Raw genomic sequence first — 19,241 nt, forward strand, 5'->3', positions numbered from 1 at the left:
CACATAATTGAAGGTAAAAAGCATTTCATCCCTGCAGTGACCATAAAGGCTTTTCCATAATGAAACAATTATATTTGGAGACATCATACTAAATCCACCATCTTGCCAATGCACTATGGCAACAAACACCCTATCCTGCCGTCTATTAAGCAATTTCTGGACTTGATACAGTGAAAGGCTCAGCTGGACCATTGTCTTAGTAGTTCCAACTTGCAACTGTCTAGAGACCATGTGAAGGCATAACTGGAAGTCAGTCAACCGGCATTTTGCCACATATAGCCAGGAAAGGTTGCATGGGGTTTGTTTGGTAAAGTGCTAGGTAATTAAAATGCAGACCCACTGCTTCAATTGAACAACATGAATGCACATACTTTTGCGTTTCTTCGTATTTTTGTCTGGTATTAGATGCACACCTATAGCCTTCTGACACTGAGGTGCAAGTCTATCCTTAAGCAAAATTAACCTTGAAAGCGTAAATATTCTTAAAATAGTTAATCTTCCCATATCTTTTAATATGGGGTGTCAGCGCCTGAAAATTTATTTCCTAAGTCCATTCTTCTCCGTACATGCACAAGAGGGTATGTTTGACAGACGATGTGCTGAGAGGTAAATGGGAAGAGTGTGTACATTGCAAAAACAAAAGCGGATTTACCAGATTGCTTGATGCATATGCTGTTGCAGGAGTCAAGATCTTATTGCTTTTCCGTTTGGGTGGATTGAAGCAACAGACACAAAATGCTGGAGGAACTCAGCCGGTCAGGTAGCCTCTATGGAGGGAAATAAACGGTCAGTGTTTTGGGCCAAGACCCTCTATCAGGAATCCTGTCCATATTATTTATTTTCTTCCATTGATGCTGCCTGACCAGTAAGACCAATATATCCAAGAGAAAGAACCAAGTTTAGTGAGAACTGCCTCGGGCAGTACTGTGAAGGCTGTTTACAATGAGCAAAGAGTCACTTTTTTGGATGCTTTTGGTGGAGTGGTTTAAAAAAAAAATTGTCCTTATTAATTTTCTTTTGGCCCAAGTTCCAATACACAACATGATTGTCTTAGGCGTGCTTTAGCATTTGCGGCCAGGGGACAACTGTACATTTAACTTTAAAACTTTCTTTAACTTTATCCTATGTATGCTACATTGGTCAGGAAATTGTAAAAGAAAAGTATTCTAAAAGATTCTAAATGTGTTGGTTAGGATGAATCTCTACTGGCTCACAAAACAACCATTGAAGCATTGGATCCCACATTGCAAGATTTTAGATGATAAATTAAAGGAAGTGTTATTTTAGTGCTAGCTGGAGATTTTCATCAAACACTACCAGTAATTTCAGGAGGTTGAAAGCATAATTTTTTTTTGAGAATATGTTAAATAATTACACTTGAAAACCAATATGCATCTGTAAGTGAGTTTGCTTTGAATTTACTCAAATTGGGAAAAAGATTTAACAAGAATGACTTTTGGACCACATTGTTACATCAGAATCTGATGCAAGCAGTTTCCCTAAATGTTACTCAATACTATGTGAATTATCAATAAATGTATGAAATAGTAAACCTTGCACCAAAAAATGATACAGTACAGCCCATGAACTGAAATCTTCCTTTCAATCTTATTGAACAACCTGTACAATATAATTTATTTGACAATATAGCACATTGGTGAGGCTGTACATTTTCTCAAATATGTTAAAATCTCTATTATCACCTGGTGTACCATCAAACAATCTTGAACGAAAAGATAGAGTTCCAGTTATGAATCCACCACTACTGTGTAAAGGCAGAAGACTATCAGTTCAGGAATTACTGCCATATGTAACTGGGGCTTCAATACTGACTGTTAATCTTATTGGGGCAGGTGTCTTCATCAGACCATAAGACATAGGAGCAGAATCACTCACTCATTGACTCTGCACCACCACTTGATCAAGGCTCATTCATTTCCCCCCTCAATGTGGCTTTCACATCGTCTTTGGCAATTAATTTCACAGATTCACTACCCTCTGGCGAAAGAAATTCTCCCTCCTCTCTGTTCGAAAGGGACCTCCTTTTATTCTGAGGCTGTGCCCTCTGGTCCTAGACTCTCCCACTTTTGAAAATATTCTCCCCACATCCACTCTATCTAAGGTCTTTAATTTTCAGTAGCTTCAAGTGAGACGCTCCTCATTCTTCTGAACTCTAGCAAACACAGATCCAGAGTCATCAAACACTCCTTGTATACCATTTAATCTCATCTGAACTATCTTTTCAATTCAAGCAATTTAGTTCCCTGTTCACTTTTGTTTCACTGTGACAAAGAACAAGGACAATCAGTAAATATAGTTTTCCTTGATCTCTAAGCTCAGTGCTTTTCCCATGGTCATCTTTGTTGGTTGTTCCAAAGTTAGAGATAAAAATAATCTATGTTTTTACATTGAATTCAAAAGGGAGAAATGTGTATTCTGATGCACATAGAGTGAAATTACGTAAATTTATACATTGTGCTTGGGTACCTACCAGCATAACTATGTTAAATATAATTTTTGTATCGATATTTATTTTTGGTGTGTTTCTTTATTTGTAACTGTAGCTAAAGTATATGTTCATTCTCTTGCATGGAGTAATTATATGTTCCATGCAAAATCCTTCGATGGAGGTGACATAAGATTGCAAGATGCATGAGTTTAATTGGTCTTTCTTTCTTGCTCATATCTGCTGGAGGACGGTGCTGGAGGCTTGGGCAAAGTTTAAAGTTGATGTGGTTTTTGGATTGGACTCTGTAATTCATGCTGTGTTGTGTTTCTTGTTACTCTTTTGTCTAATTGCTATGGCAGACTGGCTCTGCAGGCTGTGGTCAATGAAGGACACAGAGCTAAAATGAACTGAACTGAACATTCCCAGAATGTCATTGACTCCATGGTTTGATGTTTTAGATTGTGTTTTTGGCTTGTTTTTGCCATTTGCACAATTTATTTTTTGTGCATTGAAGAGATTTAGGAACCATTAGTAATGATCTTTCAAGAATCACTAGGTTCTGGAATGGTGTAGGGTAACTTAATTTGTGGACATGTACATAATTCACAACCACCGATATGTAGTTGGGATTTCACTTTAAGAGGCTGGTCTGACATGGCATAATTACATAAAGGGTTCTAGTGTGTTTTGTGTTTAGTTTTTGGGGCTCAGAAAATGAGTTTCTATGCTTTTTCTGAAACATAAAATGCCTCTGCTGTTTTATGTATGAAAACCTACACTGGTGACCCCAATGCTGTAGGACGATTCCTGAGTTATTGAACATGTCGGCCAATACGGTCGCTTTGAAACTGCAGTTTTGGGAGCAAAATGCTGTCGCTTGGCTTGTATATGCCAACGCTCAATTCGTGGTTCGAGAAATCTCCGCCAACAATACTAAATATTTTTATGTGGTAGCGTCACTCAGCAGCTCCATGGCCGCAGGAGTGGTGAGTCTACTAGAACACCCGCCTGAACACGATAAATACCGATAGCTGGAAACTCAGCTTTTACAGACTTTTGGACTGTCAGAGTCTGAGTACACCAAACAGTTGCCCGACTTTGGCGATGGTAAGCCTTTGGAGCTAATGAACCATGTGCTGTATCTCCTGGGAAATCGCCATCCTTGTTTTATTCCTGAGGAATTCTTCATGCAGCAAATGCCTGATCTAGTTCGAATAGCCCTTGCTAATGCACCCGTGATGGAATATAGGGGGCTTGCTAAAATGGCTGATAGTCTACACTCAGCAGTGATGCATCATTCCTCCTCCTTTCTCTACCTCAATAAGCCCGGTTAACAAGGCCCCCAAATTCTGGATGTCTGCAGCTGCAACACAGACTACATCGGGTCTCTGTTTTTACCATGCTCGCTTTGGTGGGAATGCTAGGAAGCGCTGACACCCTTGTAGCTTCAACAGTGCCATCACATCAGAGGTCTGTGAACACCATTGGTTTCAGCTGCCAGGGTAATGTACTGTTCATTGCGGACACCCTTACAAGGCAACGCTTCTTGTGTGACGTGGGTGTTCAAGTTAGTGTGCTGCAAGCATCACCTATTGATGAGAAGAGAAAGAGTGATGAAACGTCACTGGAGATAGCCAACGGCAACAAGATCCAGACTTGCGGGACTTGATGGGTGACCAAAGGACAGTTGGTCGATCTTAAGAACTGCCAGCTTGTCGATGTCAAGGACTTTGGTCATTATCCTGTTTCCCCAGAACGACTCTGTCAAGTGCATTCACCACCCTACGTGAGTTTACTCGACTGCTGGGCAAATTCCCAAACCTCACCAAGCCCACATTGTCCACCACAGTCACAAAGCATGGGGTCGAGCACCACACTTCCACAACTGGCCCACCAGTACATGCTGGCATGCATAGAATGGACCCAGAAAAGCTGGCAACCTCTGACTGAGTTTGTCAACATGGAAAGTCTTGGCATTGTACTCAGGTCGAATAACCCCTTGGGCTTTGCCACTCCTTATGGTTCCCAAGTCCAGTGGTGGATGCCATCCTTGTAGCAATTACCAAACCCTTAACGAGGCTACCAACCCCAATAGTTACCTTGTCCTTCAAGACTTTTCAGCGCATTTAGCCAAGCTCAATATTTTCCAAAATCAGTTTTCTTAGAGGCTACCATTAGGTGCTTGTGTACTTGGAGGACATTCCCAGAACAGCTGTGATAACCCCATTTGGTCTCTGAGTTCCTGTGCATGCCGTTTGGGCTGAAAACTGTGGCACAGACTTTCCAATGCCATTTTAGGTTGTCAACCATCGACTTTCTCAGCTATCACATCTTCACAGAAGTTGCAAAACGCCTCCTGTCAAAGGTAGCTGCTTTTGTGAATTTCCCACCACTCGACACTAGTAAAAAAACTACAGGAATTTTTAGGCATGCTGGCTGCCATCCTTGTGGCGATTACAAGGTGAGAGTGTTAGACTTCAATGCATGCAGCATAAGGAATAAAATGGGCCATCTTGAAATTCAGCTACAGATTGGCAAATATGTTGTGGCCATCTCTGAAACTTAGCTAAAGGATGGCTGCTATTGGGAGCTGAATGTCCAAGGATGTATGGTATATCGGAAAGAGAGGTTGGTAGACAGAGGGGGTGGTGCACCTCTGTGTATAAGAAACAATATTAAATCATTGGAAAGAGAGGACAAAGGATTGGAAGGTGTAGAGTCTCTATGGGTTGAGTTAAGAAAGGACAAGGGTAAAAGGACCCTAATGGCAGTTGTACACAGGCCTCCAAACAGCAGCCAAGATGTGGATTACAAATTACAGCAGAAGGTAGAAAAGGCGTGTCAGAAAGGCAATGTCATGATAATCACTGGGGATTTTAACATGAAAGTGGATTGGGAAAACCAGGCCAGTACTGGACCACGAGAGAGAATTTGTAGAATGTCTAAGGGATGGCTTTTTAGAACAGCTTGTTGTTGAGCCCACCAGGAGATCGGCTGTGCTGGATTGGTGGTTGTGCTATGATCCGGAAGTGGTAAGCGAGCTTAAGCTTAAGGAACCCTTAGGCAACAGTGATCACAATATAATTGAGTTCACTATGAAATTCGAGAAGGAAAAAATAAAATCCAATGTGTCAGTATTTCAGTGGAATAAAGGAAATTACAATGGCATGAGAGAGGAACTGGCCGAAGTTGACTGGAAAGGGACATTTGCAGGAAGGACAGCAGACCAGCAATGACTGGAGTTTCTGCGAAAAATGAGGGAAGTGCAGGACATATTCCAAATAAGAAGAAATTTTCAAATGGAAGAAGGACGCTACCGTGGCTGACAAGTCAAAGCTAAAGTAAGAGCAGAAGAAAGGGCATACAAGGAAGCCAGAGTCAGTGGGAAGTTAGAAGATTGGAAAGCTTTTAAAACCTTGCAGAAGGAAACTAAGAAGGTCATTAGGAAGGAAAAGATGATATGAAAGGAAGCTGGCGACTAATATAAAAGAAGATGCAAAAAGCTTTTTTAAGTATATAAAGGGTAAAAGAGAGTTGAGGGTAGATATAGGACCAATAGAAAACGACGCTGGAGATATTGTAATGGGAGATGCAGAGATGGCAGAGGAACTGAATGCGTGTTTTGCATCAGTCTTCATAGTGGAAGACATCTGCAGTATACCGGACATTCAAGAGTGTCACAGAAGCGAAGTTTGTGCAGTGGAGATTACGGCTGAGAAGGTGCTCAGGAAGCATAATGGTCTGCGGGTGGATAAATCTCTTGGAACTGATGGAATGCACCCTCAGGTTCTGAAAGAAGTAGCTGGATAGATTGCGGAGGTATTAACGATGATCTTTCAAGAATCGATAGATTCTGACATAATATAATCTGCAGATGCTGGGATCAAAGCAACACTCACAACACGCTGGAGGAACTCAGCAGGTCAGGCAGCATCCGTGGAAACGATCAGTTGACGTTTCGGGCCGGAACCCTTCATCAGGACAGGATAGATTCTGACATTGTACCGGATGACTGGAAAATTGCAAATGTTACTCCGCTATTTAAGAAGGGTGGGAGGCGGCAGAAAGGAAACTATAGTGGTTGGGAAGTTGTTGGAATCGATTGTTAGGGATGATATTATGGAGTACCTGGAGGCGCATGTTAAGATAGGCCAAAGCCAGTATGGTTTCCTGAAAGGAAAATCCTTCCTGACAAACCTACTGCAATTCTTTGAGGAAATTACAAGCAGGGTAGACAAAGGAAATGCAGTTGACATGATGTACTTGACATGATTTTCAAAAGGCCTTTGACAAGGTGCCGTACATGAGGCTGCTTAACAAGAGAAGAGCCTATGGAATTACAGGGAAGGTACTAATGTGGGTGGAGCTTTGGCTGGTCGGCAGAAAACAGAATGAGAATAAAGGGATCCTATTCTGGCTGGCTGCTGGTCACCAGTGGAGTTCTACAAGGGTTGGTGTAGGGACTGCTGCTTTTTATGATGTATGTCAATGATTTGGACTATGGTATTAATGGATTTGTGGCTACATTTGCCGATGATATGAAGATAGGTGGAGAAACGGGTAGTATTGAGGAAACAGAGAGCCTGCAGAGAGACTTAGATAGTTTAGGGGAATGGGCAAAGAAGTGGCAAATAAAGTACAATGTTGGAAAGTGTATGGTCATGACCTTTGGTGGAAGAAGTAAATGGGCAGACTATTATTTAGATGGGGAGAGAATTCAAAATGCAGAGATGCAAAGGGACTTGGGAGTCATTGCGCAGGATACCCTAAAGGTTAACCACCAGGTTGAGTTGGTTGTGAAGAAGGCGAATGCAGTGTTGGCATTCATTTCTAGAGGTATAGAATATAAAGCAGGGATGTGATGTTGAGGCTCTATAAGGCACTTGTGAGACCACACTTGGAGTATTGTGTGCAGTTTTGGGCTCCTTATTTTAGAAAGGATATACTGACGTTGGAGAGGGTTCAAAGATTCACAAGAATGATTCCAGGAATGAAAGGGTTACCATATGAAGAACGTCTGGCAGCTTTTGGGCTGTATTCCTTGGAGTTCAGGAGAATGAGGGGGGCTTATAGAAGCATTTAGAATGTTAAGAAGCCTGAACAGATTAGATATGGCAAAGTTATTTCCCATGGTAGGGGATTCGAGAACAAGAGGGCACGACCTCAGGATTGAAGCAAGTCCTTTTAGAACTGAGATGCGGTGAAATTGCTTTAGTCAGGGGCTGGTAAATTGTGGAATTTGTTGCCACGAGCGGCTGTGGAGGCCAAGTCATTAGGTGCATTTAAGACACAGGTAGATAGGTTCTTGATTTGCCAGGGCATCAAAGCGTATGGGGTGAAAGCAGGCAAGTGGGGATGACTGGAAGAATTGGATCAGCCCATGATTGAATGGCAGAGCAGACTCGATGGGCCAAAATGGCCTACTTCTGCGCCTATATCTTATGAACTTATGAATTTTGGCACTGTTTCATTCTGTGGGCTGCTGAACTTGCGCTTCACCTGTTTAATGCGCTTAAAGGCAATGCCCCTGGCAAATTTCGAATGTCACTCCACTCTTTAAGAAGGGATGGAGGTGGAAGAATGGAATTTACAAGCCAGTTGCCTGACCTCAGTGGTTGGGAAGATGTTGGAGTCCATTAGTAAGGTTGAGGTTTTGAGGTACTTGGAGGCGCATGATCAAACAGGCCAAAGTCAGCATGGTTTAAGGGCGTATTTGCCTAACATATCTGTTGTTATTCTTTGAGGAAGTAACATGCAAGTTAGACAAGAGTCAGTGGATGTTGTTTACTTGAATTTTCAGAAGGTCTTTGACAAGGTGCCGTGCATGAAGCTGCTTAACAAGATAAAAGCTCATGGTATTGCAGGAAGGATACTAGTATGGATAGATTATTGGCTGACTGGCAGGAGGCAAAGGGTGGGAATACGGGGGCCTTTTCTAGTTAGCTGGCGGTGACTAGTGGCGTTCCACAAGGTTTGGTGTTGGGACCACTTCCTTTCACGTTATACCGTATGTTAATGATTTGAGTGATAGCTTTGTGGCCAACAGATTGGGAAAATAAGCAAAGAAGTGTCTGATGGAATATAATATAGGGAAGTGTCAAGTCATGCAGTTTGCTGGGAATAAAGGCATAGACTATTTTGTAAATGGAGAGACAATTCAAAAAATCAGAGGTGCAAAGAGACTTGGGAGTTTTCATGCAGGTTGAGTCAGTAATAAGGAAAGCAAATGCAATGTTCAGCATTCAGTTCAAGAAGACTGGAATATAAAAGCAAAGATGTAATGCTTGAGACTTCATAAGGCAGTGGTCAGACTGCACTTGGAATATTATAAGCAGTTTTTGGCCTCTTGTTTAAGAAACAATGTGCTGGCATTGCAGAGGGTCCAAAGGTGGTTCATGAGAATGATCCCGGGAATGAAAGGGTTAAAGTACAAGGAGCATTTGGTGGCTCTGGGCCTGTACTCACTGGAGTTTAGAAGAAAGGGGGTGGGGAACTCATTGATACCTATTGAATATTGAAAGGCCTAGAGAGAGTGAATTTGGAAAAGTTGTTCCCTATCATGGAGGAGTCTAGGACCAGAGGGCACAGCCTCAGAATAGAGGGACAACTATTTAAAATAGACATGAGGTATTTCTGTAGCCAGAGCGTGGTGAATCACAGACAGCTACTTAGGATGAATCATTTGGTATATTGTAGGCAGAGGTTGATAAGTTTTTGATTAATCAGGATGTCAAGGGTTATAGGGAGAGAGCAGGAGAATGGGGTTGAGAGGTATAATAAATCAGCCATGATAAAATAGCATGGTGGGCTGTATGGCCTAATTTGCCTCTGTCCGATGGTCTTTTGTTTATTTTTTGAGATGCAGTGCAGAATAAGCCTTACCAGCTCTTTGAGCTGCAGCGCCCAGCAATCCTCGATTTAACACTTATATTGGATTTTATTTCCTTTTACAAGGAGTCTTATGAAACCTGATGGCATGGACATAAATGCAAACGTTATGACTACCAGCATAATAACCCTGGTATAATAGCTAGTCTGAAATGAAAATGATAGAATAGCAACACAATGTGAAATGTGGGTTTGCAGGCTGAGCAGCATTTAATTGCCTACCACTAGCTGTATTTTTGTGTGCATGTTGAAGATGCACCAAATGCTTTATAAAATGTCACTTAGACTGGGCTTTAAAGTGACTAATAACTGCCTGGTTAGAACACCTCTTCAATGGAATATTCTACTGTATGTACAGGTCTGGAAGCATAAATACTGTTTTTCATTCAAGAAAGACCATAAGACAAAGAAGCAGAAGTCAGCCATTTGGCCCATCGAGTCTGCTCCACCATTTTATCATGAGCTGATCCATTCTCCCATTTAGTCCCACTCTCCCGCCTTCTCACCATAACCTTTGATGCCCTGGCTACTCAGATACCTATCAATCTCTGCCTTAAATACACCCAATGACTTGACCTCCACTGTCATCCATAGAAACAAATTCCACAGATTCACCACCCTCTGGCTAAAAAAACATTTCTTCACATCTCTGTTCCGAATGGGCACCCTTCAATCCTTAAGTCATGCCCTATCGTACTAGACTCCCCCATGATGGGAAACAACTTTGCCACATCTACTCTGTCCATGCCTTTCAACATTTGAAATGTTTCTATGAGGTCCCCCCCATTCTTCTAAACTCCAAGGAATACAGTCCAAGAGCAGTCAAACGTTCCTCATATGTTAACCCTCTCATTCCCAGAATCATTCTAGTGAATCTTCTCTGAACCCTCTCCAACGTCAGCACATCCTTTCTTAAATAAGGAGCCCAAAACTGCACAGAGTACTCCAAGTGAGGTCTTACCAGTGCCTTATAGAGCCTCAACATCACATCCCTGCTCCTATACTCTATTCCTCTAGAAATTAATGCCAACATTGCATTCGCCTTCTTTACCAGCGACTCAACCTGGAGGTTAACCTTGAGAATATCCTGCACAAGGACTCCCAAATCCCACTGCATCTCAGAACTTTGAATTCTCTCCCTATTTAAATAATAGTCTGCCTGTTTATTTCTTCTGCCAAAGTGCATAACCATACACTTTCCAACATTGTATTTCATTTGCCACTTCTCTGCCCGTTCTCCCAATCTATCCGAGTCTCTCTGCAGACTCTTTGTTTCCTCAGCACTACTGGCCCCTCCACCTATCTTTGTATCATCAGCAAACTTAGCCACAAAGACATCTATTCCATAATCCAAATCGTTGATGTACAACATAAAAAGAAGCGGCCCCAACACAGACCCCTGTGGAATACCACTGGTAACCGGCAGCCAGCAAGAATGGGATCCCTTTATTCCCACTGTCCGTTTCCTGCCAATCAGCCAATGCTTTATCCACGTATGTAACTTTCCCGTAATTCCATGGGCTCTTATCTTCTTTAGCAGCTTCATATGTGGCACCTTGTCAAAGGCCTTCTGAAAATCCAAATATACAACATCCACTGCATCTCCCTTGTCTAGCCTACTTGTAATTTCCTCAAAAAATTGCAATAGGTTTGTCAGGCAGGATTTTCCTTTAAGGAAACCATGCTGAGTTCTGCCTATCTTGTCATATGCCTCCAGGTACACCGTAACCTCATCCATGACAATCGACTCCAACAACTTCCCAACCACTGATGTCAAGCTAACAGGTCTATAATTTCCTTTTTGCTCCCTTGCCGCCTTCTTAAATAGCGGAGTGACATTTGCAATCTTCCAGTCCTCCGGAACCATGCCAGAATCTATTGACTTTTGAAAGATCATTGCTAATGCCTCCGCAATCTCCACAGCTACTTCCTTCAGAACACGGGGGTGCATTGCATCTGGTCCGGGAGATTTATGTACCCTTTGACTATTCAGCTTCCTGAGTACTTCCTCTGTCGTAATTGTGACTGCGCACACTTCTCTTCCCTGATGCCCTTGAGTGTCCAGTATGCTGCTAATGTCTTCCTCAGTGAAGACTGATGCAAAATACTCGTTCAGTTCCTCTGCCGTCATCTTATCTCCCATTACAATTTCTCCAGCATCATTTTCTATCGATCCTATATCTACTGCCACCTGTCTTTTACTCTTTATATACCTGAAAAAGCTTTTAGTATCCTCTTTGATATTATTTGCTAGCTTCCTTTCATAGTTCATCTTTTCCCTCTTAATGGCCTTCTTAGTTTCCTTTTGTAAGCTTTTAAAAACTTCCCAATCCTCTGTCTTCCCACTAATTTTTCCTTCCTCTCCTTTGCTTTAACTTTGGCTTTGACTTCTCTTATCAATCACGGTTGCATCCTTTTTCCATTTGAAAATTTCTTCTTTTTCGGAATATGTGTCTTGCACCTTCCTCGCATGAACTCCAGCCACTGCTGCTCTGCCGTCCTTCCCGCTAATGTCCCTTTCCAGTCAACTTTGGCCAGTTCCTCTCTCATGCCACTGTAATTTCCTTTACTCCACTGAAATACCGACACATCAGATTTCGGCTTCTCTTTCTCAAATTTCACAGTGAACTCAATTATGTTATGATCACTGCAAATTCTCTCTTGAGATCCAGTGCCGACCTGATTTTCCCAATCCACTCGCATGTTAAAATCCCCCACAATTATCATAACACTGCCCTTCTGGCAAGCCTTTTCTATTTCCTGTTGTAATTTGTAGTCCACATCACTGCAGCTGTTAGGAGGTCTGTATATAACTGCCATCAGGGTCCTTTTACCCCTGCAATTTCTTAGCTCAACCCACAAAGATTCTGCACCTTCTGATCCTATGTCACCTCTTTCTAATGATTTAATATCATTTCTTACCAATAAAGCAGTGCCATGCCCTCTGTCTACCTTCCTATCCTTCCGATACACTGTGTATCCTTGGACTTCCAGCTCCCAGAGACATGCATTCTTTAGCCACGTCTCAGTGATGGCCACAATATCATACCTGCCAACCTGTAGCTGTACAACAAGATTATCCACTTATTCCTCATGCTGCGTGCATTTTAAGTATAACATCTTAAGTCCAGTATTTGGTACCTTTTTGCTTTGATTGCATGGCCACTCATCCCAATCTTAACCCAACACCTGCCTGTCCCTTCTGACATTTTTACTGCTCACTATCTTAGATTTATTTCTGTTTCTCCCCCTCCTCTGCTCTATCATTCTGATTCCCATCCCCCTGCCAAATTAGTTTAAACCCTCCCTAACAGCTCTATTAAACCTTCCCGCCAGAATATTGGTCCCCTTTGGGTTCAGGTGTAACCCATCCTTTTTGAACAGGTCATACTTCCCCCCCAGAAGAGATCCCAATGATCCAAGAATCTGAAACCCTGCCCCCTGCACCAGTCTCTCAGCCACGCATTCATCTGCCTGATCCGACGACTCTTGCCCTCGCTAGCACGTGGCACTGGCAGCAATCCCGAGATTACTACCCTGGAGGTCCTGCTTCTCAGCTTCCTTCCTAACTCCCGGAAATCTCTCTTCAGGACCTCCTCCCTTTTCCTATCTATGTCATTGGTACCAACGTGTACCAAGACAGCTGGCTGCTCACCCTCTCCCTTCAGAATATTCTGGACCTGATCCGAGACATCCCGTACTCTGGCACCTGGGAGGCAACACACCATGCGGGTATCTCTATCAGGCTCACAGAATCTCCTGTCTGTTCCCCTAAATATGGAATCCCCTATGACTACCGCATTCCTCTTCTCCCTTCTTCCCTCCTGCACAACAGTGCCAGGCTCAGTGCCAGAGAACCGGTCACCATGGCTGTCCCCTGTCAGGTCATCCCCCTCAACAGTATCCAAAAAGATATACTTGTTGCTTAGGGGGGCAGCCACAAATGTGCTCTCCACTATCCGGGCATTTTCCTTCCCTCTCCTGACAGTGACCCAGTTTTCTGACCCTTGTAGCCTAGGGATGACTACGTCCCTGTAGCTCATGTCTATCACCTCTTCACTTTCCCTGATAAGCAGTAGGTCATCAAGCTGCAGCTCCAGATCCCTAACACGGTCTCTGAGGAGCTGTATCTCAGTGCACCTGGCGCAGATGTGGCCATCAGGGAGGCTGGAGGTCTCCCAGGATTCCTACATCTGACACCCTGAACCACTAACCCTGCAGACATGCTACCTAATTCTACAGGAATGAAACAAGGAAAAATAAGTCTAATCACCCACTTACCTCGCCAAACACACGGACTTTTTAAACGGTTAGCTCGTACCGTTAGCTGTGCGAGCCCTGCTATTCCTCTGTCTGTCTGTGCTGATTCGCCAAGGGGGGAGAAAAAAGAGTTGGTGCCTTGCTCTCACCTCTTCCCATTACCGCCTAAGCCCTTTGAGCCAAAGCTCTACACTCTGCTGCCACTCACTCCACTGCCCGCTCTATAGTAGTGTTATTCATTGAGCCTAAAAATATTTTCAAAAGTTGCTGTGTTCCAATCAGTTGCAAAAATGGAATATTTCATGATACATATTCATGGTTACATGAATTGCATGCTGTTCTTTCCTATTACTCAAAATGAACAGGCATGTGGTATTTAATGTGTGTATTCTGGTAGCTGGTTATAATTAGAAATGGGTCATCTGATTTTGGTGCTGGATTATATGTAATTTGGTGGAAATCGCTGAAAAAACATTTGACAGTAGAATGCTTAATTTCTGTTATTGACCCCATCCCAAATGTGATGTGTAGCTTAAATATTTCTTGCATTGCTAATATTCTAGCAATCCAACCTGGGATTATTCTTAATCCAGAGGGTCTGTTTTCCAAGAAGTTGTGCAACTGCTTCTTGTGAGTTTTGTTTTAAAGTTCTGACATATACGCTGTTTGGATTGCTTTGGTTGTGGAATGTTTTGTTTGATTAAGAGAGCTTTGCTGGATTGACACTTGGTGTTGATTTAATTGTAGTTCAATGTAAATGTATTATCTAAGTACACATGTTACCATTTACAACCTTGAGATTCATTTTCTTGCAGACATTGATAGTAAATACAACAAACACAATTAAATCAGTGAAAGACTGCACCCAATGGGATGGGCAAACGATGGTGCAAATACAAAAAGAAAGGAAAATTAAATAATAAGAATGGTAATAAATAAGTATTGAACAGGAGATGAAGAATTCTTGAAAGTGAGGCCATAGGTTGTGGGAACAGTTCAGTGATGGAACGAGTGAAGTTATCCCTTTTGCTTCAAGAGCCTGATGGTTGAGGGATAATGACTGTTCCTGAACTTGCTGGTGCAGGTCCCAAGGCTCCTGTCCCACCACCTTGACTGCACAGAGGGAAGAGAGCATGGCCTGGATGATGGTGGTCCCTGATGATAGATGCTGCTTTCCTGCAACAGCGCTTAGTGTAGATGTGCTCAATGGTGGGGAGGGCTTTACCTGTGATAGTATGGGCCATATCTACTACTTATTACAGGCATTTCTGTTCAAGGGCATTGGTGCTTCCACGCTGGGCTGTGATGTAACTAGTCAATGTACTCTCCACCGAACATATATAGAGGTTTGTCAACATTTTAGATAATTAAAGTTATAGAGTGAAGTCTCCCTGAAAAACTATGTTGATTCTGAATATTTCCTGAATTCGACTTCTGTTTATTTTTTTACATATTGACAAATGGACCAGCAGTTTGTGATTTTGAAGGCAGTTCGCAGAAGATTCTCAAGATTGATCCTTGAGGTGAAGGGATTGTTTATGGGGGTGCTTGACAATCTGGATGCTCAGAGGCCATGACCCCTAGCTGAGTAATCCAGAAATGGGGGACTGTGGCGTCACATTTAAACCTGTGCCAACCAAATGGCTGGAGTGCTCAAGGAGATGAGGAACTTTTCCTAAAGGTTGGGAATATTTGGAATTCTCTAACCCAGAATGTATGGAGACTGAGTCGTTGAATATATTTGAGGCTGAGACATTTTTTTTAATATAGTAAAGTCTATGGGGAATGTGCAAGGAAATGGAATTGAAGCCAAAATATGATCAACCATTATCTAAAAGTCCATATAGGTTACTCTGGCTCTTATTTCAATGTTTTTACAAATCTTATGTAACTGATGACATAATTTCTGATATTCTTAACTAATATTTAGTTTTATGATCCTACAGATTACCAATTTGTCTCTTCCAAATTACCTTGTTGCATCTTCAGTTGGACTGCTCCCCACTCAGCTATTGAATTCTTATTTAGGAACAACCTTGCGCACAATGGAAGATGTCATTGCTGAACAAAATGTTAGTGGATATTTAATATTCAGTCTTCAGGTAGGGTATTTCTTGTGTTATTCTTGCTTTCTTCCTGAGCAGTGAAAATTCAACAAAGTTTAAATTTATCTCATTGTTGTTCTAATGTTTTTGGTATGGTTATGTTGCAGAAATGCAGTGGAAAAATAATGATATTTGGGCAAATCACATATTTGGAAGTGTGAGAAATTTTGTCTTGACAAGGGAGGAATAATACTCCCATATATTTCCTTCTGGTTTTTGCTGCTGAAGTTCCTATATCATGCCTTATTGCCACTCTTTCCTTTATATGGTAATGTAATGTTTACACTGAACTTTTTTTTATAATGGATAACCAGTAGTGCGTACAGTCACCTAAATGTCCCATTATGAACAAATGTGTATAGACTAGGATAGAAGCTGTATCTCCATTTATAAATTTATTGCTGCTTCTGATTTATTTTGAACAAATTGAATGAGGTTTTTCTTTTCATACAATTCGGACTTTTAAGAAAATTGTATAATTCCATCAGCATGTTTCAAAGCACACCCCAGGAATATCATCACCATCATCATCATCATCATCATCATCGTCAGGTGCCATGCCCATTTTGATCTTTGACTGCCATGGCTCACACACTCCTGTTTCGGGTCAAGTGGATCAATTCATTGGTATTCACTTCCAGTTCTCTGGCTGCTGTCTCCATCATCATTTGTCTTTGCCTTCCTTTTGCTTTCTTCCCTTCAATCTTTCCCATACTTACCATGCATTCTAACTCCTCTTTCCTAATCACATGTCCAATGAAGTTATGTTGCCTTTTCATAATCTCATACATTATCTCTCTTTTTGTGCTTGCTCTGTTCATGACATCCTCGTTATATGTTTGTTTTGTCCATGATATTCTTTGCATCCTCCACATTGAAGCAGCAGAGATGTGGTTTTGGAGGAATAATATACAAAAGTTAAAATGCAAGGAGATATTACAACACAAAGGTAACATACCCCAGAGACTTGCAGAAAAGACTTTCAAAGGAGGAGAGATGGGGAGTTTTGAGGAGAGAATTCAAGTTATTGAGAAATGACATTATCGAGTGGTGCTCAAATATTTCTGATATTCTTAACTAATATTTAGTTTCATGATCCTACCGATTACCCAGCTCCCAGACCACATCCCTAGCGTCTCCCTCTCCCTTTCTATCAATTACACAAAAAAACTATAAAGAATTTTGACTTGTGCATGGTGAAAGAAAAATAGTTGCAAATTACAGTAAAAACAATTTTCATCGACAATTTTAGAGCATACATTAGTAGTCCAACTATTCATTATTTAATTGCATTTTCACCTTTCAGTGAGATGGATGGACTTGGTGCAGCAATAGCAGCTTCTCAACGTCAGGCGGAATGTCACTCAAGGAAGCTCTAATCCCATGTTCAGTAATTTACAGTCTCTGTTTTGATGCTTTGAAAGAAGTTGGGTGACCACACTGAAGCAATGATGCTCCACTAAGTATGATGTTTGAAAGGCAATAAAGAACATCTTGACCTTTTTCTATAGGGCAGGATGGCATTTAGAGATTTCATTCTGCAACAAAAAGTCATGATGTGATTTTTTGGAATGTCATTTTGTTGTGAGATCGGTTCTTCCTCTGAATTTCCTGTTAATTCCTCATTGCAAGTGTTCAGAAATCGATTTACTACCAAATCTAGAATTAAGAGTGAGAGAAGACCCTGAAATCTCTGATTTGTCTTTATGCAGCTCACCCAGGCGGGCACAGTATACTTGAAATTTGCCATCTGGCATTCTTTCTTTCTCACTCTCAACTTGGAGGCTTGGAGGTTGTAAACTTTACAATGTCTGAGCCTCCCTGAGACCAGTGTTGCACTTGAATAGGGTCAATTTGGACAGAAATTTGTAGACAACTGATTTGACGTTGAGATTCACATCATCTCTTTGTAATTGAGGATTGATTTTATTTAACTTTGCAAATAATTCCAACAAATAAGCAACGTCATGAATAATATTCTTGAGTTGATTACAGAATGAAACATTCAAATCTTCAAAGAATTTTATCCCAATTTCAAAAAGCATATAAAAGTTTCTTGGGCAGTTCCCTTTTGAGAACCATCTAACTTCTGTATGCAACAGCAAGCAGTCAAACTGTTCGTCATTCTCAATACAAAGCTGTCAAAATAGTCAAGAATTGAGAACATGGGACTTGATTTTATTTACCGCTGCGATAACAGTATTCAGTGATTTATGCACCCAATCACTTAGGTTTATTGCAAGAAGATGTTGTCTGCAAATGACACTGTGAATGGTAAGTATAAAGCAAGAATATTGATGAGTGGAATGTCCTCTTGAAAAATTGCTCAACAACCAGAAATATTGACTCCTGGTTGTTATCTGTTTATAGTCCCCTTGCAAATAACAACTCTGGATCCATGCTTTCTTCTTTTATGAAGCAAACATAACAAAGAAGCAAAGATTTGTTGCCTGGCAAAGTTAACTCCTCCAACTGCAGAGCAAACTCTGTTGACCTAAGTATGTTGGACAATGTGTCTTCCTCGTTCTCAAATATTACATCTATCCACCTATTGATCTGGTGGCTTGTGCAAAGCCATACTCAGAACCTTCTTTTGCTGCTGGCAGAATCAGTTCTCCAATTGTCTGGAGCTTTCCAGGTTTGGCAATGAATCAGAATTGGGTTTATTATCACTGGTATGTTCCGTGAAATTTGTCAACTTAGCAACTGCAGAAAAATGCAATACATTATAATATAGAAGAAAAAATATAAATCAGTAAATCAATTACTGTAAGTATAAACAAGAGAAAATTTGCAGATGCTGGAAATCCAAGCAACACAGACAAAATGCTGGAGGAACGCAACAGTCCAGGTAGCATCTACAGTTGATGTTTTGGGCCAAGAACCTTCAGCAGGACTGCAGAAAAAAAGCTGAAGAGTAGATTTAAAAGTTGGGGGTAGGGGAAAGACAAACACAAGGTGATAAGTGAAACCTGAAGAGGGTGGGATGAAGTAAAGAACTGGGAAGTTGGTGAAAGAGACTGAAGGCCATGGAAGAAAGAAAAGGAGGGGGGAGGAGCATCAGAGGGAGATGATGGGCAGGCAAGGATATGTATATTTAAAAATAGTGCAAAAACAGAAATAATATAATTTTTTTAAAAAGTGAGCGTGTTCATAGGTTCAATGTCCATATAGGAATTGAATCACAGAGGAAGAAGCAGTTCCTGAGTCGCTGGGTGTGTGCCTTTAGGCTTCCTGACGGTAACTATGAGAAAAGGGCATTCCCTGGGTGATGGGGTCCTTAATAATAGACGTCACTTTTCTGAAGTACCACTCCTTGAAGATGTCTTGGATACTGTGAGCAATAGCATGTTGTATGAAGCACGCAAACCATCACTGTTTTGTTTGGAAGTAATGGCAAACATGTTTTGAAGTGTTTTCTGTTTCTAAAGGTTTTCACAAAGTGACTGAAAATAGCCCAAGTTCTCGTTTGCTTTATCAGTATTCTCTTCAAATGTTCAAGGAGCCTGGATGGTTTCATTGCCTCATTTGAAAAACTC

At 41.5% G+C, this 19,241-nt stretch overlaps 1 protein-coding gene across 7 annotated transcripts in view; it reads left to right on the plus strand.

The window, feature by feature from the left end:
• tmem64 (transmembrane protein 64) overlaps positions 1–19,241 on the plus strand; it is a 113,887-nt gene that overhangs the window by 37,811 nt on the left and 56,835 nt on the right. For 5 of the 7 annotated variants that reach the window (XR_010019634.1, XR_010019633.1, XM_063061515.1 and 2 more), the window contains exon 2: positions 15,544–15,699. The exons of 1 other annotated variant lie outside the window; for it this stretch is intronic. Coding sequence is in view for 4 of the 6 variants with exons in the window: in XM_063061515.1 (XP_062917585.1) it covers positions 15,544–15,699 (156 nt within the window). In the remaining 2 variants the exon portion in view is untranslated. The remainder of the gene's footprint in view (positions 1–15,543; positions 15,700–19,241) is intronic. One more of the 7 variants, XM_063061500.1, reaches the window with a different exon arrangement.

The sequence above is a fragment of the Mobula hypostoma genome, chromosome 1 (assembly GCF_963921235.1).
Source record: "Mobula hypostoma chromosome 1, sMobHyp1.1, whole genome shotgun sequence".
Taxonomy (NCBI): Eukaryota; Metazoa; Chordata; class Chondrichthyes; order Myliobatiformes; family Myliobatidae; genus Mobula; species Mobula hypostoma.